Source organism: Neophocaena asiaeorientalis, unplaced genomic scaffold (genome assembly GCF_003031525.2).
Source record: "Neophocaena asiaeorientalis asiaeorientalis breed wild unplaced genomic scaffold, Neophocaena_asiaeorientalis_V1.1 scaffold255, whole genome shotgun sequence".
In the NCBI taxonomy this organism is placed as follows: domain Eukaryota; kingdom Metazoa; phylum Chordata; class Mammalia; order Artiodactyla; family Phocoenidae; genus Neophocaena; species Neophocaena asiaeorientalis.
In genome coordinates, this window is record NW_020175398.1 from 638,975 (window position 1) to 662,040 (window position 23,066).

Genomic DNA, 23,066 nt, shown 5'->3' on the forward strand with positions numbered 1-23,066 from the left:
ACATTTAAGATATTAGGGAAGAATATACAATGGAATATTACTCAGCCATAAAAAGAAACAAAATTGAACTATTTGTAATGAGGTGGATAGACCTAGAGTCTGTCATACAGAGTGAAGTAAGTCAGAAAGAGAAAGACAAATACCGTATGCTAACACATATATATGGAATTTAAGAAAAAAAAATGTCATGAAGAACCTAGGGGTAAGACAGGAATAAAGACACGGACCTACTGGAGAACGGACTTGAGGATATGGCGAGGGGGAAGGGTGAGCTGTGACAGGGCGAGAGACAGGCATGGACATATATACACACTAACAAATGTAAGGTACATAGCTAGTGGGAAGCAGCCGCATGGCACAGGGATATCGGCTCGGTGCTTTGTGACCGCCTGGAGGGGTGGGATAGGGAGGGTGGGAGGGAGGGAGACGCAAGAGGGAAGAGATATGGGAACATATGTATATATATATAACTGATTCATTTTGTTGTAAAGCAGAAACTAACACACCATTGTAAAGCAATTATACTCCAATAAAGATTTTAAAAAAAAGAAATTAATACCTCCATGTATTATTGCTCTGAATAGCCTGATTATTTGATTCTCTTTTTTATTGTTAAGATCAGCAGGATTTATACTAAAATTTCCTGGTCCATGTTAGAATTTGGATTTTGGGGGTTTTGTTTTTTTTTTTTTTAGGTTTTTTGCAAGATTTCTTTGTTTTGGCATCTGTTACTTTTGAAAGTTGCCTCTACCCGGTATACTTAATAGGAACAAATATTAACTTTAGCAAGTGATATTAGAATATACAGAGCATGGTGATAAACTATTTATCACCTGTGTTATAACTATGATTTCATTGATGCGTTTAGACTTGCTATTAGAAGATTGGTCCTGTTGTTTCCAGGAGCCCTGCTGTCTGTTTTGTTATCACAAGTGTTTGCTGAATGCATTGATCTGTTTCTAAATAACTTTTTCTGATTCCTCAAACTGATTAATATGTTTTGTTGTACCCAGTACTCAAGTTGATTGATAACTTTCCAAAACACCTCTGATGCAGATCTCAGTAATAAGGGGGGGGTGTAGTAGGTTGTGTCTGACCGCCAGACCTGTCTGTGCAGTTGTGTTGTGTGTTCAGTTATACCTTGGGTTTTACTTACCATTTTGGTCCAGAGAAAATGAATAATTTAAGATGCCTGTGGGTAGACAGAAATAGAAGATGCATGGTTGGTAGAAGCTTTGGTAAGAATTTTAGTAGGTGGAAAATCTGGCTGGTGGTCAGTGAGGTGTATTGGGGCAGGAAGAATTGAGGGAGGTATCCTGACATGTGAGACATCGTCAAGCATTTGACAGTAGTTCCTTAAAGTGCTTTCAAATTGAAAAGGAGGAGGGAAAATATTTATCCTATAACATCACCTATGTTGCAACTATGATTTCACATATTTACTACCAGATGCAGTTTATTTTTTTAAAAGGTAAAAGAATATTCACATGAAGTTCTTGCAGGTAGCAGGTACCTGTCACCTCCTTAAATCAAATGAGTAAAAGGTTGTAAAGTCCACAAGGAAAATTTTGAAAGAGGCTTTGTAACATGTTGGGCTATATAAGTAATGATTTTATGTACCCATATCTATGGGCTTATTTAACAATATCTATGTGAATGTCACATTTTACTAAAGGCATTAGCTGGCTCCTTGAAATTTCATATTTAATAATTCTTAGATTCAGTAGTTGGATCGTAACTTTGAGAGAAAATTTGTAATCTGACTTGAAAAGCAAACTTAATGTTATCTTTCTGTTTGTTTTTTGTTATGAGAAACATACCATTAACTGACAAGCAGGTTACACCTAGATCATTGAAATGGTATGAAGAGAATGACTTTCCAAAATTGTATAAGAAAAGGGCTTGGCCCTTTCAAACTTCTGCATATGGAAAATGGAAAATTTCATAGCAATTCACAGAAAGGAAGTGTGTACAGAGCTGCATAAAAAGTGAAAAACTGCCACCCAAAACTTTATCTACCAAATGTTGTAATAATAACCTAACACGGTTTTAAAAAATGTTTGTATGTGTCTGTATGTATACATACATATTTAGTGCATGTGTTATTTTTCTAAATAAGTGTACATTCCTGAACCTAATGTGTTATATATACAATTATAAAATATATACATTTTGTAGAGAAAAGGGAATTGTGCATTGTTGTTGGGAATGTAAATTGGTAGAGCCATAATGGAAAATAGTATGGATGTTCTTCAAAAATTAAAAATAGTTCTATCATATGACCCAGCAATTCTACTTATGAAAATACTATCTTGAAAAGATATCTGTGCCCGATGTTCATGGCAGCATTATTTATGATAGCCAAGACATGGAGACAATCTAAGTGTCCATGGATGAATGAATGAATAAAGAAAATTATACACACACACACACACACACACACACACATACACACACACACACACACACACAGAATGGAATACTGTTTAGCCATAAAAATAATAAAGTCTTGCTATTTGTGACAACATGAATGGACCTTGAGGGCATTATGCTAAGTGAAATAAGTCAGAGAAAGACAAACACCATATGATCTTACTTATATGTGGAACCTAAACAAGCAAACTAAAAATGCGTTCGTAGATATAAGTCCTGGGGATGTAATGTATAGCATGGTGACTTTAGTTAATAACAGTGTATTGTATATTTGGAAGTTGCTAAAAGAGTAGATCTTAAAAGTTCTCAAATGTAGTTAATGTTACCTGCTGTAACAGATAAACCTCAAAATATCAATGGCTTGACATAATAGAAGTTTTCTTCTCATTACATAATATCCAAATGGGTCTTTCTGATCCATGGGTTGGTCTCCTTCAAGGGAAAATTTAAGGGCTTCGGCTCCTTCCAGCCTGTGGCTTCATCATCTTCAACACTTGGCTTCCAAATTTGTCAGTTTTGGGGAAAAAATGTGGAGGAGCGTGTTAGTGGCCCAGGTTTGTCAGTTTGGGGGGAAAAAATGTGGAGGAGCATGTTAGTGGCCCAGGAGAAGAGCACATATCACTTGAGGCTCACATTCTGTTGATTGGAATTCAGTCAGTTGACCACATAAACTCCAAGGGAAGCTAGGAAACACAATCTTGTCTTGTGAACAAAGGAAAAAGAAGTGTGTTCGATAGCACCAGGTGGTCTTTCCCGTTAACAATAATGAAAACAATAAACTTACTTTTCACTAAAAATAAATATGATATATAATTTAAATGGTTAAATTTTCTGTATACTTAACCTTTTCAAAGTTTTGCAAATCATACTTGCTTTAGGACATCATTAGCTAATATCTCAAGGAAACTGGAATGAGATTCATTGTTAGAAATAGTGGATGTAAATATATATTTCAACTTCTCAGCTCTGATTAACTTGTCTTTTTTTCAGCCTCATAATGTAGCTAACAAGAGCTTGTATTAAGACTAGAGGGAGAGTCGAGGAATGCCGTATCCTCTTGCCACAGCACCAGAACGAAAGCCACATGGAGGTGATAGATAAAACTAACCATAGGGAAGATGGCAGAGTAGAAGGACATGAGCTCACTCCCTCTTATGAGAGCACCGGAATCACAACTACCTGCTGAACAATCATTGACAGGAAGACACTGGAACTCACCAAAAAAGATACTCCACATCCAAAGACAAAGGAGAAGCCACAGTGAGATGGAAGGAGAGGTGCAATCACAATAAAATCGAATCCCATAACTGGTGGGTGGGTGACTCACAGACTGGAGAACACTTATACCACAGAAGTCCACCCACTGGAGTGAACATTCTGAGCCCCACATCAGGCTACCCAACCTGGGGGTCTGGCAATGGAAGAAGGAATTCCTAGAGAATCAGACTTTGAAGGCTAGTGGGATTTGATTGCAAGACTTCGACAGGGCTGGGGGAAACAGAGACTCCATTCTTGGCGGGCACACACAAAGTAGTGTGCACATTGGGACCCAGGGGAAGGAGCAGTGACACCATAGGAGACTGAACCAGTACTAGCTGCTAGTATTGGATGGTCTCCTGCAGAGGCGGGGGTTGGCTGTGGCTCAGTATGGGGACAAGGACACTGACAGCAGAAGTTCTGGGAAGTACTCCTTGGCATGAGTCCCCCCAGAGTCCGCCATTAGCCCCACCAAAGAGTGGGGTAGGCTCCAGTGTTGTGTCACCTCAGGCCAAACAACAGGGAGGGAACCCAGCCCCACCCATCAGCAGACAAATGGATTAAAGTTTTACTGAGCTCTGCCCAGCAGAACAACACCCAGCTCTACCCACCACAGTCCCTCCCATCAGGAAACTGGCACAAGCCTCTTAGATAGCCTCATCCACCAGAGGGCAGACAGTAGAAGCAAGAATAACAACAATCCTGCAGCCTGTGGAACAAAAACCACATTCACAGAAAGATAGACAATATGAAAAGTCAGAGGGCTATGTACCAGATGAAGGAACAAGATAAAACCCCAGAAAAACAACTAAATGAAATGGAGATAGGCAACCTTCCAGAAAAAGAATTCAGAATAAAGATAGTGAAGATGATCCAGGACCTCAGAAAAAGAATGGAGGCAAAGATCGAGAAGATGCAAGAAATGTTTAACAAAGACATAGAAGAATTAAAGAACAAACAAACAGAGATGAACAATACAATAACTGAAATGACAAACACACTAGAAGGAATCAATAGCAGAATAACTGAAGCAGAAGAATGGATAAGTGACCTGGAAGACAGAATGGTGGAATTCACTGTCATGGAACAAAATAATGAAAAATGAATGAAAAGAAATGAAGACAGCCAAAGAGACCTTTGGGACAACATTAAAGCCAACAAGATTCACATTATAGGGGTCCCAGAAGGAGAACAGAGAGAGAAAGGACCCAAGAAAATATTTGAAGAGATTATAGTTGAAAACTTCCCTAACATGGGAAAGGAAATAGCCACCCAAGTCCAAGAAATGCAGAGTCCCAGGCAGGATAAACCCAAGGAGAAACACACCGAGACACATAGTAATCAAATTGACAAAAATTAAAGACAAAGAAAAATTATTGAAAGCAGCAAGGGAAAAATGCCAAATAACATACAGGGAACTCCCATAATGTTAACAGCTGATTTCTCAGCAGAAACTACAAGCCAGGAAGGAGTGACATGATATACTTAAAGTGATTAAATGGAAGAACCTACAACCAAGATTACTCTACCTGGCAAGGATCTCATTGAGATTTGATGGAGAAATCAAAAGCTTTACAGACAAGCAAAAGCTAAGAGAATTCAGCGCCACAAAACCAGCTCTACAACTAATGCTAAAGGAAGTTCTTTAAGTGGGAAACACAAGAGAAGAAAAGGACCTACAAAAACAAACCCATAAAATTAAGAGAATGTTCATAGGAACATACATATCGATAATTACCTTAAACGTGAATGGATTAAATGCTCCAACCAAAAGACACAGGCTCGCTGAATGGATACAAAAACAAGACCCATATATATGCTGTCTACAAGAGACCCACTTCAGACCTAGGCACACATACAGACTGAAAGTGAGGGGATGGAAAAAGATATTCCATGCAAATGGAAATCAAAAGAAAGCTGGAGTAACAATACTCATATCAGATAAAATAAACTTTAAAATAAAGAATGTTACAAGAGACAAGGAAGGACACTACATAATGATCAAGGAGTCAATCCAAGAAGATATAACAATTATAAATATATATTCACCCAACATAGGAGCACCTCAATATATAAGGCAACTGCTAACAGCTATAAAAGAGGAAATTGACAGCAACACAATAATAGTGGGGGACTTTAACACCTCACTTATACCAATGGACGGATCATCCAAACAGAAAATTAATAAGGAAACACAAGCTTTAAATGACACAATAGACCAGATAGCTATAATTGATATTTATAGGACATTCCATCCAAAAACAGCAGATTACACTTTCTTCTCAAGTGCACATGGAACCTTCTCCAGGATAGATCACATCTTGGGTCACAGATCAAGCCTCAGTAAATTTAAGAATATTGAAATCATATCAAGCATATTTTCTGACCACAACGCTATGAGATTAGAAATCAATTACAGGGAAAAAAATGCATAAATCACAAACACATGGAGGCTAAACAATACATTACTAAATAACCAAGATATCACTGAAGAAATCAAAGAGGAAATCAAAAAATACCTAGAGACAAATGACAACAAAAACACAATGATCCAAAACCAATGGAATGCAGCAAAAGCAGTTCTAAGAGGGAAGTTTATAGAAATACAAGCCTACCTCAAGAAACAAGAAAAATCTCAAATAAACAATCTAACCTTACACCTAAAGGAACTAGAGAAATAAGAACAAACAAAACCTGAAGTTAGCAGAAGGAGAGAAATCATAAAGATTAGATCAGAACTAAATGAAATAGAAACAAATGAAACAATAGCAAAGATCAATAAAACTAAAAGCTGGTTCTTTGAGAAGGTAAACAAAATTGGTAAACCATTAGCCAGACACATCAAGAAGAAGAGGGAGAGGACTCAAATCAATAAAATTAGAAATGAAAAAGGAGAAGTTACAACAGACACCACAGAGATACAAAGCATCCTAAGAGACTACTACAAGCAACTCTATGCCAATGAAATGGACAACCTGGAAGGAATGGACAAATTCTTAGAAAGGTATAACCTTCCAAGGCTGAACCAGGAATAAGTGGAAAATATGAACAGACCAATCACAAGTAATGAAATTTAAACTGATTAAAAATCTTCCAACAAACAGAAGTCCAGGACCAGATGGCTTCACAGGTGAATTCTATCAAAATTTAGAGAAGAGCTAACATCTATCCTTCTCAAACTCTTGCAAAATATAGCAGAGGGAGGAACACTCCCAAACTCATTTTACGAGGCCACCATCACCCTGATACCAAAACCAGACAAAGATGCCACAAAGAAAGAGCACTACAGGTGAACATCACTGATGAATATAGATGTAAAAATCCTCAACAAAATACTAGCAAACAGAATCCAACAACACATTAAAAGGATTGTACACCATGATCAAGTGGGATATATCCCAGGGATGCAAGGATTCTTCAATATATGCAAATCAATCAATGTGATACATGATATTAACAAATTGAAGAATAAAAACCATATGATCATCTCAATAGATGCAGAAAAAGCTTTTGACAAAATTCAACACCCATTTATGATAAAAACTCTCCAGAATTGGGCATAGAGGGAACCTACCTCATCATAATAAAGGCCATAAACGACAAACCCACAGCAAACGTCATTCTCAATGGTGAAAAACTAAAAGCATTTCCTCTAAGATCAGGAACAAGACAAGGATGTCCACTCTCGCCATTATTATTCAATATTGTTTTGCAAGTCTTAGCCATGGCAATCAGGGAAGAAAAAGAAATAAAAGGAATACAAATTGGAAAAGAAGAAGTAAAACTATCACTGTTTGCAGATGACATGATACTATACATAGACAATCCTAAAGATGCCACCAGAAAACTACTAGTGCTAATCAATGAATTTTGTAAAGTTGCAGGATACAAAATCAATGCCCAGAAAGCTCTTGCATTCCTATACACTAATGATGAAAAATCTGAAAGAGGAAACACTCCCATTTACCACTGCAACAAAAATAATAAAATACCTAGGAATAAACCTACCTAGGGAGACAAAAGACCTGTATGCAGAAAACTATAAGATACTGATGAAAGAAATTAAAGATGATACAAACAGATGGAGAGATACACCATGTTCTTGGATTGGAAGAATCAGTAATGTGAAAATGACTATACTACCCAAAGCAGTCTACAGATTCAATGCAATCCCTATCAAGTTACCAATGCATTTTTTACAGAACTAGAACAAAAAATCTTAAAATTTGTATGGAAACACAAAAGACCCCGAATAGCCAAAGCAGTCTTGAGTGAAAAAAATGGAGCTGGAGGAATCAGACTCCCTGGCTTCAGACTGTACAACAGAGTTACAGTAATCAATACAATATGGTACTGGCACAAAAACAGAAATATAGATCAATGGGACAGGATAGAAATCCCAGAGATAAACCCACGCACCTATGGTCAACTAATCTATGACAAAGGAGGCAAGGATATACAGTGAAGAAAGGACAGTCTTTCAATAAGTGGTGCTGGGAAAACTGGCCAGCTACATGTAAAAGAATGAAATTTGAACACTCCCTAACACAATACACAAAAATAAACTCAAAATGGATTAAAGACCTAAATGTAAGACTGGACACTATAAAACTCTTAGAGGAAAACATAGGAAGAACCCTCTTTGACATAAATCACAGCAAGATCTTTTTTGACCCACCTCCCAGAGTAATGGAAATAAAACCAAAAATAAACAAATGGGACCTAATGAAACTTAAAAGCTTTTGCAAAGCAAAGGAAACTACAAACAAGATGAAAAGACAACCCTTAGAATGGTAGAAAATATTTGCAAACGAATCAACGGACAAAGGATTAATCTCCAAAATATATAAACGGCTCATGCGGGTCAATATTAAAAAAAACAAACTCCCCAATCAAAAAATGGTCAGAGGACCTAAACAGACATTTCTCCAAGAGGACATACAGATGGTCAAGAAGCACATAAAAAGCTGCTCAACATCTCTAATTATTAGAGAAATGCAAATCAAAAGTACAATGAAGTATCGCCTCACACCAGTTAGAATGGGCATCATCAGAAAATCTACAAACAACAAATGCTGGAGAGCGTGTGGAGAAAAGGGAACCCTGTTGCACTGTTGGTGGGAATGTAAATTGATACAGCCTCTATGGAGGACAGTATGGAGGTTCATTAAAAAACTAAAAATAGAATTACCATATGATCTAACAATCCCACTACTGGGCATATACCCAGAGAAAACCATAATTCAAAAAGACACATGTACCCCAATGTTCATTGGGGCACTATTTACAATAGCCAGGTCATGGAAGCAACCTAAATGCCCATCGACAAACGAATGGATAAAGAAGGTGTGGTACATATATACAATGGAATATTCCTCAGCCATAAGAAGGAACAAAATTGCATCATTTGTAGAGACATGGATGGATCTAGAGACTGTCATAGTGAAGTAAGTCAGAAAGAGCAAAACAAATATTGTATATTAAGGCATATATGTGGAACCTAGAAAAATGGTACAGGTGAACCAGTTTGCAGGGCAGAAGTAGAGACACAGATGTAAAGAACAAACATATGGACACCAAGGGGGGAAGTGGCAGGGGTGTCTGTGTGTGAATTGGGAGATTGGGATTGACATATATACACTAATATGTATAAAATGGATAACTAATAAGAATCTGCTGTATAAAAAGATAAATAAAATTCAAAAATTAAAAAGAAACACAACAAAACTAATCATAGGAAAGTCACAATTAACTAAAATTGTCTCATTCCCAGAAAAGAGCCTGGATAGCTACTGGATATCTAAACAAAGGGCAAGTAGGCAGAGGAAATACCCAAGCAACAAGCCATTGTTACAGAGTCCCCTTTTAACATATAATTTCCTCTCGCTTGCTTCACTGTACCTGTACTTGATTATTTAGTCCTGTTGGCCAAAAAAAAAAAAAAAAAAAAAAAAAAAAAAAAAAAAAAAAAGATAACCAAAAAATGTATTGTTAAAGTAGCTTTGGGACACTGTATGTAATTGTGAATATTTTACAGTTTAAAAGCTCCTCAGAGAAAGAAATTAAGAAACTATGAAGTCATCCTTTGCTTCTAGAGACAGTGTTTCATTTTCTTTTCTCAGCCATATGTGAATGATAAAAATGAGTTGTAATTACCTAAACCCATATTCAGTTTGTGGTACATTCTGCTTATATTCACTGCAGTGAATAAAGGATTATTTATAAAAGAAATCTGCAAGAAAAAAAAAAAAAGACTGGGAGGGGGTCTGCCCTGCATTTTCTTAAATTGTTAAATTGTGATTGCATTTTTAGTACTATCTTCAAGTCCCAGTTTCCAATTCACAGTGGTCCTTTTAAGTTTCTGGTCCATTTTGTGAGGGTGTTTTTGTATATGTTTGAAAAATCAATTAATATAATCCTTAAAACCACTTAAGAAAGTATATACATTGAAGTGTAAGGCCACCATTGCCAATTCCTTGGATTTGTGGACCTTATCTTTCTCTCAAGATACGCCATTTGTCATATGTGGCTCAAGGCCATCTGATGTAGAGATGAGGTGGTGGTGCCAGTTTAAGTCCTTATATGAAACATTAGTATGGCTTAATTCTTAATTTCCTTTTTTACACAAAAGCCAATATAGAATCCTGGTACTTTTCCTGCATCCCATGGATTATCCATTACTTCCCATAGAGCGTGTGCACTCTGTGTTGGAATTCACTAACTTTAAAGAAGGAAAATGTCAAAGCAAGTGGCGTTGTCAATCAATGATTGTAATAGTAAAAAGACTTGATGAATTTGGGGGGAATAGAAGTTTTGGTCAACTGAATCCTTTAGTTAACATAGTGTTGATTGGAAAATAGTTTTTATTTATTATGGTTTCAGATTTGTGTATACTGTTTCTTGTAACAGTCTAGTTTTATTTTGTTTCCTTTTATTTCAATCTTAGTTAAATCCAAAATAGTGAATCATGAACGTAGTTTAGTCATTCTTCAATTTAGTGGGGCATTAAGAACAGCATGGGATTTCCTCAGGTGAGCGCTGATGGTTAGAACATTTAGGGTCTTTTTTGAAGATTTATTTATTTATTTATTTGTTTGTTTGTTTGTTTATTTATTTTTGGCTGCGTCGGGTCTTAGTTGTGGCACGCGGGATTCATTGTGGTGTGTGGGCTCTTCACTGCCGCGCATGGGCTTTTCTTTAGTTGTGACGTGTGCGTTTTCTCTTCTCTAGTTGTGGCGTGCAGGCTCCAGGACTCGTGGGCTCTGTACTTTGCGGAATTCAGGCTCTCTAGTTGAGGCCCACGAGCTCAGTAGTTGTGGTGCGTGGGCTTAGTTGCCCTGCAGCATGTGGGATCTTAGTTCCCTGACCAGGGATCAAACCTGCATCACCTGCATTGGAAGGCCGATTCTTTACCACTGGACCACCAGGGAAGTCCCAACATTTAGGATTTTTAAAAACAGAAACATCTTCTCACTCACTTAAAATTCCTGATTCTAAACAGTTGCTCCTTCAGTGAATTCTGATATTGCTTTAGTGTCTTAATTTTGAGTGTAATTTTTTATTGCTGTAAGTGTAGACATTGAAAGTTACAGAGATTCTAGGAAAATCTAGGTTGTTACTAGATCCTTTAAATAAGCTTGTTTCTTGTGCTTGTTTGATTTACCATGTTTTATCAAATCTAGCATGTCATCAATTGTAAGATATATATATTTAAGTACCTGTAAGAAAAAAATAAAATTTTATCAAATGTATATTTTAGATGACACAGATTGTAGGATTAATCTTCATTTTGCATATGTAAAAGTGTGGAAAAAAGGTATATCAATTGACAGAATATATTTTACTGCCTTCCGTAAAAGATTTATGGAGACTTTAAAGGATATATAAAATACTGAAAGGTTAACATACCTTAAAGGAAAGTGATTTAAAAAGAAAGATGACTATAAGTATAGATAAGGAGCAAAGATGGAGACTAACACAGTAATAATAAACATTAAATCATATGCTTTATAATAGGGACCACAGACTTGGGATAAACTTTTTTTTATTGAAGTCAGTGCAAAAAGGAATAATTTATTTATTACACAATTTAATGTCCATGAAATAAAATCAAACCCGTTTCTAAGGAGAGGTTCCAATATTCTTGGTACTAAAATCATTCAAAAATTTCTCAGTATTATGTGAAGAATGATTATCTTATCTATAACTTTAAAGTATACACAGTGAGCTTTCTAAAACCCTTTGTGGTAGTATCCTCCGTTGAACTAAGTGATATTGCACTAAGGCAGTAGAAACATTTGCACCAGTGTCCAGGATAATACCATTTCTCTCTTTACTTATGTGTTTTAAGTTGAGCTATTATAATAGGTGGAGACAGAGGTGGACTGCACTTCCTTCAAGCAAAACTAAATGTTGTTTCTCTCAGACAAGCTTTTGGATGACAGAAAATCTAGACCACACTCCCTGGAGGTTACAAGAAATTGAGCTCCTAATGCTGCTACCTAAATATGAAACAGCAGGCTTAATAGAGAGCGGAAAATGTTAGTTTAACATCCTATAAGGAAAATTGAGTTTCTTCTGAAGAACAAGTGCTTAAGGAGAAGGCCACCTTTTTTAAAAATAAATTCATTTATTTATTTTTGGTTGTGTTGGGTCTTCGTTGCTGCGCACAGGCTTTCTCTAGTTGCGGCGAGTGAGGTCTACTCTTCATTGCGGCATGCAGGCTTATCATTGTGGTGGCTTCTTTTGTTGAGGGGCACGAGGTCTAGGCGTGTGGGCTTCAGTAGTTGTGGCACTCGGGCTCAGTAGTTGTGGCTCACGGGCTCTAGAGCACAGGCTCAGTAATTGTGGTGCATGGGCTTAGTTGCTCCGCTGCATGTGGGATCTTCCCGGACCAGGGCTTGAACCCATGTCCCCTGCATTAGCAGGGGGATTCTTAACCACTGCACCACCAGGGAAGTCCCGAGAAGGCCACCTTATTTCATTTTGACACTAGTGAGATTCTTGCTAGGAAATAAGTTTGAACCACTTCTAATCTAAAGATGAATCGATCATCCAGGGCCCAACTGATCCACTCTGTAAATTGTAACCACAGAAAGTTTAGCCTAGAAAAAATTTGATATAGTTATAACTGGCTATTCATAGAAATTTAATATAGTCAAACTGGCCGGCCATAGAAATTCCTCAAACCCAATCACAGAATGTCTGTTTTAGGGTTAATTTTGGAAATCTACTTTTTGATGTCAACAGATCTTCCTTGACTTACAATGAGGTCAAGTCCTGATAAAACCATCGTTAAGTTGAAAATATCATTTGGCAAATTCATTAATCCATCTAACCTACTGAACATTATAGCTTAGTATAGCTTAACTTAAATGTGCTTAGACCATAGCTTACAGTTGGGCAAAATCATCTAACACAGAGCTTATTTTAATTTATTTTTTAAATAAAAAAAATATTTTATACTGGACTATAGTTGATTTATAATGCTTTAGTTTCAGATGTACAGCATAGTGATTCAGTTATACATATACCTACTGTATAGCACAGGGAACTCAGCTCAATATTCTGTAATAACCGAAGTGGGAAAAGAATTTGAAAAAGAATAGGTATATGTATATGGATAACTGAAACCTATTTTAAAAAGAGTGTTGAATACCTAATGTAATTTATTGACTACTGTACTGAAAGTGAAAAACAGAATAGTTGTGTGAGTACAGAATGGATATTAGTGTGTGGTTGTTTCCCCTCGGGATCATGGGATGGTGGGTTGACTGGGAGCTGAGGCTGCCCCTGCCTGGCATCACGAGAGATTATCATAGCACATATTGCTAGCCCAGGAAAAGATCAAAATTCGAAGTATGTTTTCTACTGAATTCGTATCGCTTTCTCACCATTGTAAAGCTGAAAAATCAGTAAGTCAAACCATGACAAGTCAGAGACCATCTGTATACTCTTCAAGATAAAGTATTTGGAAAAAGTATACCAAAGCAACTGAGTGGGAAGGCTTGCCTTGTGGCCTTATTTAAAAATTGCAGGTGAGTCCACAAAGAACAATAACTTAAATGGGAAACACTATTTATAGGCTTTCTTTCTAGCATTAATTAACTAGTAGAAGTTCAGGTCTGCTTTAGATATAATAAAACCTTACCTTCAAAGTTTAAGAATGCATGCTTCCAGGACTCTGTATCAATGAACATACATACTAATCTACATTGTCAATATCAAATAAGTGGGAAGAAATTTTTCAAAGACAAAGAGACCAGAATTATTCTTTATTTTATCCCTCTTTAAATTACTAATGCCTCGTTATAAAAGATCATCATTTCTAATTCTGACTTTTGAAGTTGTGGAAGCATCAGTAACTGCGGTTCTTGTAATTTACTTCTTTTTGTCTAAAACGGGATGTGGAGCTGTTTGGGAAGAAAAGATCAGTTCAATCCGAAATTCTACTGCAATAGTTTCTATGACATGGAAGTTTTACTTTAGTTATTAGTGAGACTACCATAAGTCTGTATTATCACCTCCTTTTGCTCGAGCACTAGTGTCACTGTGCTGATCTCCTTTTCTCTCCAAAATGCACAATATACATACACCTTATATATCCTGGAGATTCTGTGCTAGGAAACAACTTATAATGGACTGTACCACAAGGTGAGTGTATATCATTTCATATATTTTATAAGGAAAAGTACAAGCCATATTTGTGCCTACTGTATAATTGCAAAAGGAATAGATTAGGTAATCAAGGAGTGATTCAAGGAAGACCTCATTTTGACTCATTACTTGGAAGTTGTTTTTCTTTTTTTTTTTTTTTTTTTTTTTTTTTGTAGGGAAGCCCAGCAGTTGTTTTTCTGACTTGGCACTGCTCAAAACCTGACAAGATTTCTCTTAGAGGCTTCATGTTATCAAATATACTACCATTTGAGCATTTTAACTCCCTTAAAGAGTTTTCCTCTTTAAGGATTTTTACATTTATCTTCTGTTGCTCCTGGAATAAATAACTTGTTTTTGATAATTTTGTTTTCAGATATGCACCTCCCAATGCTCTTGCTTTTTTTAAGCTATAACAGTAATCAAAGCTCTCTGTTATGTTTGCTGAGCAATTATGCCAAATGAAATACTTTAGAACAGTGCAAGAGTAGAATTCATAAAGACTTACTACTCACATCTACAGAGTGCATGAATCTAGCAAAAGTAAGTTATCATTTTTATTTTCAGCTCTTGGTTCCCTTTTATTGATTTTCTGGAGAGCTCAAATAATGGCTTGACTTATAGCATTCACATCTGTTTACTCTTACTTTTCCAAGTTCCTTGTGATTGCCAACAGAGGAAATTGCCTTTCAATCAATTCATCAACAAGTTGTTTTTGCGGACTCCTGATATGTCATGGCACCTAAAATAAGAGGAAGGGTTTACCTCTAGAAGTCATTGCTTTATCTCTCTTACTTTCTTTTGCTTCAGCTAGACTGCTGTTTCTGAAAGTAAAGTCTATAAACCATACATACCCTAATTTCATGCGATGCATGTGAGATACACTAGCTGAGACCTACGTGAGCAGAAGCACTATAAGATCTAGGAATTTGCCGTCTAACAAGCATCTAGGTGATTCTAAAGTATGATAAAGTCTGGGGCTTCCCTGGTGGCGCAGTGGTTGAGAGTCCGCCTGCCGATGCAGGGGACACAGGTTCGTGCCCCGGTCCGGGAAGATCCCACATGCCGCGGAGCGGCTGGGCCCATGAGCCATGGCTGCTGAGCCTGCGCGTCCGGAGCCTGTGCTCCACAACGGGAGAGGCCACAGCAGTGAGAGGCCCGTGTACTGCAAATAATAATAATAATAATAATGTATGATAAAGTCTGAAAATCATTGTCCTAGAATTCAGTGCTTCTCAGATTTTGATGTGCATATGAATTACTTTGGGATCTTGTTAAAATACAGGTTCTCTTTTAGTAGGTCTGGAGTGGGGCCTGAGAGTCTATATTTCTAACCAGCCCTGGGTGACAATGATATCTCCAGAGCTCACTTTCAATTGAATGTCCTATGGATAAGACTTAGACAAACTACACTGTTGTTGGTTATGGGCAGATGTGACAGAGTTGCCAAGACAAAGTGCCTGGGTGCCCTCACTATTGCTTATAATTTTGGAAGAAGTCTTCCATGTCTATTGAGTTTGTACATCCTGGAAGCAGAGAACTGATCAAGTTGAAGAGACACGATCAGATAAGTTGTCTTCCAATAAAACACATTGCAAAAAAAAGAAAGGAATGAAGTGGTGTTGGCTACTGCATTACTTGCCGTTGTGTAAGAATGGAGGGTCTACTCTTAGGACATTAGATGATGAGCAGTCTATACCAGCCTGGGTCTCATAGTTTCATACTCAAATCACACAGTCAACATATCTGAAAACTATATTTCCCATCCTCTTGCTATTGCTGAGGTTTTTTTATTGACCAGGGTCCATTGGGACCATCATTAGGTCAAGGTTCTAGAACGATTAACCACTTATACTCTCATCTATGAGCTGCAGGATTTCTTCTCTTCTTTGATGAGAGGCAGAGACATTGAGGAAATATTTGAGATATATGACTAGAGAAAATCAAATATCCTGCTAAGCTAAGGTTGAGTTGCCTACAAAGAGGGGCCATGTTGAGGGTTTAGAGAGAAGCTGGCATAGCCAATGAATCTGAATGATGTGATCAGAAGATCAGTTTAAAAGGGTGGTAGTACAGGAGCTTCCCTGGTGGCGCAGCGGTTGAGAGTCCGCCTGCCGATGCAGGGGACACGGGTTCGTGCCAAAACGATAATTCAAAAAGATGCATGGACCCCTATGTTCATAACAGCACTATTTACAATAGTGAAGACATGGAAGCAACCTAAATGTCCATTTACAGGTGAATCTATAAAGAAGATGTGGTATGCATGTACAGTGGAATATTACTCAGCTATAGAAAAAGAATGAAATAATGCCATCTGCAGCAACATGGATGGACCTAAAGATTATCATATTAAGTGAAATAAGTCAGAAAGAGAAAGACAAATACCATATGATATCATTTGTAAGTGGAATCTAAAATATGACACAAATGAACTAATCTAACAAACAGAAACAGATTCACAGATATAGAGAACAGACTTGTGGTTGCCAAGGGAGTGGGGGAAGGAAGGGTTGGGAGTTTGGGCTTAGCAGATGCAAACTAGTATATATAGAGAATGGATAAACAGCAAGGTCCTACTGTATAGCACAGGGAACTAGATTCAAGATCCTGTGATAAACCATAATGGAAAAGAATATGAAAAAAGAATGTATGCATATGAATAACTGAATATCTTTGCTGTACAGCAGAAATTAACACAACATTGTAAATCAACTATACTTTAACAAAACAAATTCAAAAAAAAAGGGTGGTGGTAGCAGCAAGTCTTTCCTGGTGTAGGAGGGAGGAAGATAAAGGTGGGTACAGAGACAAGTAAGCTTGATGACCCTCCTAAAAGCGACAGGAGTTTGGAGAAGGAAAAGATTATTGCTAAAAGAATTAGCCAGGAGATATTTCCAGGAGAAAGAAGAGATGAGTCAATAGCACTAAATGTGATAGAGTAGTATGATAAGATAAAAGTAATTTGATTTTGGCAACTTATTAATTACTTTAGTGAAAGATCAGTTTAAGAGGACTATGCTACAGGAGGTGTGAGGATAAAAGCAGAATTTCAGTGGGCTGAGAAATGAATGGAAAGAGAACACGGACACTTTAACACATATGCTTCTCATTTAAAAAAAAATGTTGACAGTGGCTAATAAAAGCTAAACTCCTTAGCTTGGCTTTCAGAGCCTTTAAAAGTTTTACTCCACCGCATCTATCTAATCTTGTTTCCTATATCATTCATATACAGCCGCCCTCTCAAGTGAGAATGGTCTCCTTACTACCTAGAAAATATCATGCCCATTTTTACACGTCAATGTTCATGCTATTACTCCTAGTCTCTGTTGCTGGAACTTTATGTTTTCTATTTTTTTTCTTCTGCACAAAAGATGTGCTCACAAATTGTTAGAGAGGTAAGGGATTGTGTGGATCTTGAATGACTCTTGCCTTGGGTGAAAGTTGTTGTGGGGATTAGAGAGAGTGCCTGATTGGGGTAAGAGAAGGTGTACCATTCAACCAGGAATTTCTACAGAATAACCATCTCTTAAAAGGTTGCCAACAAGCTGCACTAGACCTTCAAAAGTATGTAAGTCTTGGCTTCCCTGGTGGCGCAGTGGTTGAGAGTCTGCCTGCCGATGTAGGGGACACGGGTTCGTGCCCCAGTCTGGGAAGATCCCACATGCTGCGGAGCGGCTGGGCCCGTGAGCCATGGCCGCTGAGCCTGCGCGTCCAGAGCCTGTGCTCCACAACGGGAGAGGCCACAGCAGTGAGAGGACCGCGTAACGCAAAAAACAAACAAACAAAGAAAAAAAAAGTCTGTAAGCCCCATCTACCCAAGACCTAGTCCCAGCCTGGATATCAGGCTTAGACACAGAGATCTGTAGTCTCCAGAGCTCATTGGTGTGTCTCTCTATTATTTAAATCATCTTTCATGTTCTTCATTACAATTATAATTTTCTTCATACAACATTCTATATTTTGTGTTATGGTTATCTCTGAGAATATCAATTTATGGCTATTGTGAATAGGATATTTTAAACTAGATTTTTCATTGGTAATGCTGTTCTATTAGGTTGTTATTGCTTATCTAGTATTTAACCACTAATAGTTCTAATAGTTTGTCTTTTAATTCTTTTGTAGTTTCTTGATACATTCATATTCTCTGTAAGTAATGACAATTTAATGTGTCTACTTTCTAATGTTTATATCTCTTCCTTCTTTTTTCTTATCTAATTTGTTGACTTTGTCCTTCAACAAAGCACTGAATAGCAATAGGGAGAGTTAACAATTATTTCTTTATTCTAGACTGATTAAGACATGAGCATTTATGGAGCCTCATAATTTTCCTTCTATTCTGCTATCTTGTATCCCTTTACATTCTTCCACATGTGAATAAAAGAGAGCTCTTACTAAAAGAGGACTGAATGGATTTGCTTCATTTGAAAGTAATTACATTTTTCTAAGGAACTTCCTGGTAATGTTCTATGTTTATTTTTTCCCACATACTGACACTTCATACTGACTTGTTATTAGGAGCATTACCTAAACTGTGCTTAATACAGCAGTGCACCATGAGACAACACAAAAATTGAAATCTGTTTGCCTTTGGAGAAGGTGAACCAGAATATAGTCATTTAGCTCTTTTGGTATTAATAGATTCACTGTCAGCTTCCACTCCCCAAAACTGCCAATATGCCTAACATTAATGGCTTCCAACTCCATCCATTTTTTCTAATTTGAGAACACTGAAAAGTTAGATCACAGAACGTCTCAAAATTATATATAAAATGAGAACAAATCAGGTATCAGTGAGAATAGGAATATTTTCCTCCAATAAAGAGCCTAGCCTAAATAGAGAAATTATGCACAGTGTAATGAATATAGACAACCATATTGTACTGTAATTATGTCAAGGGATAGAGGTGCCAAGTATCACTACAATGGCAATCATATTACAACATATACATGTATTAACACACTATATACATGTATCAAATGAACATGTTGTACACCTTAACCTTATACAATGTTATATGGCAAATACATTTGATTAAAAAATAAAAATAAATACAAATAAAAGATTTTTGAGATGTTTGCTGTGTTTGCTTAGGAAGCATAAAAACTCGTTTCCAGGTAGTGGCTCTTTGGAGAGTTGGGGTTCCTGGAAGAGAGCTATGTTAATGTGCTAGAGTAAACCGTCTTTAATGAGAACATTCTTGTACCTCCAAAAAGTAACTTTGGAGACAGGCTGTCTTTCTTCTGATGGTTGCCTCTGTGGGTGGAACTGAAAAGAATGCAAGGTGTTACTGACTGCATACGTATTTTACAGCTAACTAGCGTTTTCTGACAGTCTTATTCTTAATGACTTTATCTTTCTTTTTTCTGTCTAGTGTTTGTACTTAAGTGTCCTTATAGAGTCCTTTTTTAATTCACTGTGTCTAATTATTAACAATCAAAAGAAAGCTGAATATGACAGCTCCCAATGCTGTATTAACCACTTCTGAAGTAATGGTTCTGCAACATTCATCATCTTGGTTCACATTTATTCAATACTTTTCTTCTGATATTATCTCTTGCCCTGTAACCTGACTGGACGTTAATTGTGACTTTGCCTAATAACTGCTTGCTCTCGGATTTGGAGTAAATTGTAGAGACTATAGCATTTAGAACTTTTCTGTGGACGAGCTTTCTTGATAACCTCCAATAAAGGCTTTAGTTTGCTAACTGGGATACACGTCAGTGCAAATAAACCACAGCATCCACATTCTTATGAAGCTGATAAAAAAAATGCAGAGGTGTAGATGACTAGCTGAATAGAATATGGAACAGTTGCATTCATTTCCCTCCCAGACTTCTCACTGGCAGAAAATAAAGGTTCAGAAGTCTACAGGAGATAAGTTGTTTAAAAGATATTAAAAGTTTTGTTAGCATATTAAATAGCTCTAGACAGAGTGCTAAAAGAAGTTTGGCAGGTGAGATATTGTATCCAAGTTATGATACTTAGAAAAGGAGTGATAATGCAAATTTAATTTCAATTCTGGAAATTTTAGCAGGTTAACCAAATGTTGAGACTGAATCATTCGGTCTCTTTGGATCAAGTTTACCATTTTGTTTTTATAAGATGAAATCAGAAATAGCAAGGCTCTTCAAAGTCCTTGGTAAGTGACACATAAATAATGCATATTGATGGCCCACCATTTATTAACTACTCATGCACCTCTGCCCTGACTTTTGGGCTCAGTTATTGGTTCTTCTGATTCAAAGCTCAAAGGCAGTTCTACATTTTATTTTATTTTATTTCCTCTCTGAAGCTGCATATTCCAACCAGTGCTAAATTTGTCAACCTGTGAAAGCACCCCCTCCAGTGGATTGGAAACTGAGCTACTGGCAAATCTGCTTTTTTTCCTTATTCACATGCTTTTTTCTTCTACAGGAAATAAATTGCTGTTAATTTATATGCTAAACCATATAATTCCACATTCTCCTTAAGATAAGGCTATGTGATGTGTATTCGTGACTTAATAAGCCAAGGATACTTTAAAATTATGAGATGATAATATGCTATTTCTAGACAGTTATGCAGAGTAATTTTACAGTTGTTCTTTTGTATTTAAGGTGACGACCCTTGTCAACACAAGCAACAAAGGCCCATCTGGTAAAAAGAAAGGGAGGTCAAAGAAAGCCCATGTACTGGCTGCATCTGTAGAGCAAGCCACTCAGAACTTTCTGGAAAAGGGTGAACAGATCGCTAAGGAGAGTCAAGATCTCAAAGAAGAATTGGTTGCTGCTGTTGAGGATGTACGCAAACAAGGTAGGCAGAATAATATGATTCTAGAGGGATGTATATCGATGTGTAAACAGTGGATTTTTCTCTAGAAAAATAAGACTACTCAAAAGAGTAGTCTTATTTTTTTCCTGTCTACACTTCTCATTTTTAATTTTGCTAGAATTAGGTGCATAGACAGGTAGAGATTTTTTTTTGTTGTGGCAGTATAGCACAGCTGGTAACACTCCATTTCTGCTGTTGCTTGAAAATCTTCAACTTGTTTTCTCCTGGAGATGAAACCAGACTCTTGTGTCAAACTCAGGCTTTAGGGAGCATAGGATGAGAAGACTGTACATTTATAGAGTCATTGAAAATTCAAGATTTTAAGGATGAAGGGAACAGAAGAATGTCGTTTAATAAAATTATTGTTTCTTTGTATGACTTCCAAATTTGTATTTTCAGTTCACAGCTTTCCTCAAAAATCTCTCTCTCTGGTTAGCTAGCTACCGACTGATCAATTATATAGCTAGCAAAATAGCTATAATACTATCAATATTTATTCAGCATATTTAAAATATTTTAATTGTGGTGAAATACATACAACATAAAATATATCATCTTAATCATTTTAAGTGTAGAGTTCAGTCATGTAAAGTATATTCACACGGTTGAGTAGCCCATCTGCAGAACTCTTATAAAACTGAAATTCTATACCTGTTAAACAACCCCCAATTTTGCCTTCCCTCTAGCTCCTGGCAACCATTATTTGACTTTCTTTTTCTATGAGTTTTACTACTCTAGATGCCTTATGTAAGTGGAATCATATAGCGTTTGTCTTTTTGTAACTGGCCTGTTTCACTTAGCATAATGTCCTCCAGGTTTATCCATGTTGTAGTATGTGTCAAAATGTCCTTCCTTTTTAGGGCTAGATAATATTCTATTATGTATTTATATGGTGTTTTCTTCATCCATTCATCCATTGATGGACGTTTGTGTCCCTTTCACCTTTTGGCTATTGTGAATAATCCCGCTATGAACATGGGTATATAAATAATCTCTTCATTACCCTGCTTTCAGTTCTTTTGGATTTACACCCAGAGGTGGTATTGCTGGATCCTATGGTACTTCTATTTTTAATTCTTTGAGAAACCTCCAGACTGTTTTCCATAGCAGTTGTACCATTTTATACTTCCACTAACATGCACAAGGATTCCAGTTTCTCCACATCCTTGACAATGTTTGTTATTTTCTTCTTTTTTTTTTTTTTAGTAGTCATCATAATGGGTGTGAGGTGATATTGTGGGGTTTGTTTTTGTTTTTGTTTTTGTTTTGTGGTATGCGGGCCTCTCACTGTTGTGGCCTCTCCCGCTGCGGAACACAGGCTCCGGACGCGCAGGCTCAGCGGCCATGGCTCACGGGCCTAGCCGCTCTGCAGCATATGGGATCTTCCCGGACCGGGGCATGAACCCATGTTCCCTGCATCGGCAGGTGGACTCTAAACCACTTTGCCACCAGGGAAGCCCGATACTGTGGTTTTGATTTGCATTTCTCTAATGATTAGTTATACTGAGCATCATTTCATATGCTTGTTGGCCATATCTATATCTTCCTTGGAGAAATGTTTATTTAAGCCTTTTGCCTATTCTTCACTCAGGTTATTTATTTTATTACTGTTGTTGTTGTAGTTAAGAATTCTAGGTATTGACCCCTTATCAGATATTGTTTTGCAAATGTTTTCTCCCATTCTGTAGGCTACTTTTTCACTCTGTTTGTTGTGTTCTTTGATGCACAGAAGTTTTTAATTTTGATGTAGTCTTGTTCAGCAGCTTTAGTTGAAAATTCTAAGACACCATGAAATTAGAACAGACACCTACCCCCAGCCTGGCCTGTGCCCTCCATTTCCTATCTAATGAATGCCACACATACGTATCCAATTGCAGAAATCTTGGTATCATTCTTGCTACTTCCGTCT

At 37.1% G+C, this 23,066-nt stretch overlaps 1 protein-coding gene across 2 annotated transcripts in view; it reads left to right on the forward strand.

Moving 5' to 3' along the window:
- Positions 1–23,066, forward strand: part of CTNNA2 (catenin alpha 2) — a 1,017,322-nt gene that overhangs the window by 79,975 nt on the left and 914,281 nt on the right. For both annotated transcript variants that reach the window (XM_024766408.1, XM_024766409.1), the window contains exon 2: positions 20,944–21,139. In XM_024766408.1, coding sequence (XP_024622176.1) covers positions 20,944–21,139 — 196 coding nt within the window. The remainder of the gene's footprint in view (positions 1–20,943; positions 21,140–23,066) is intronic.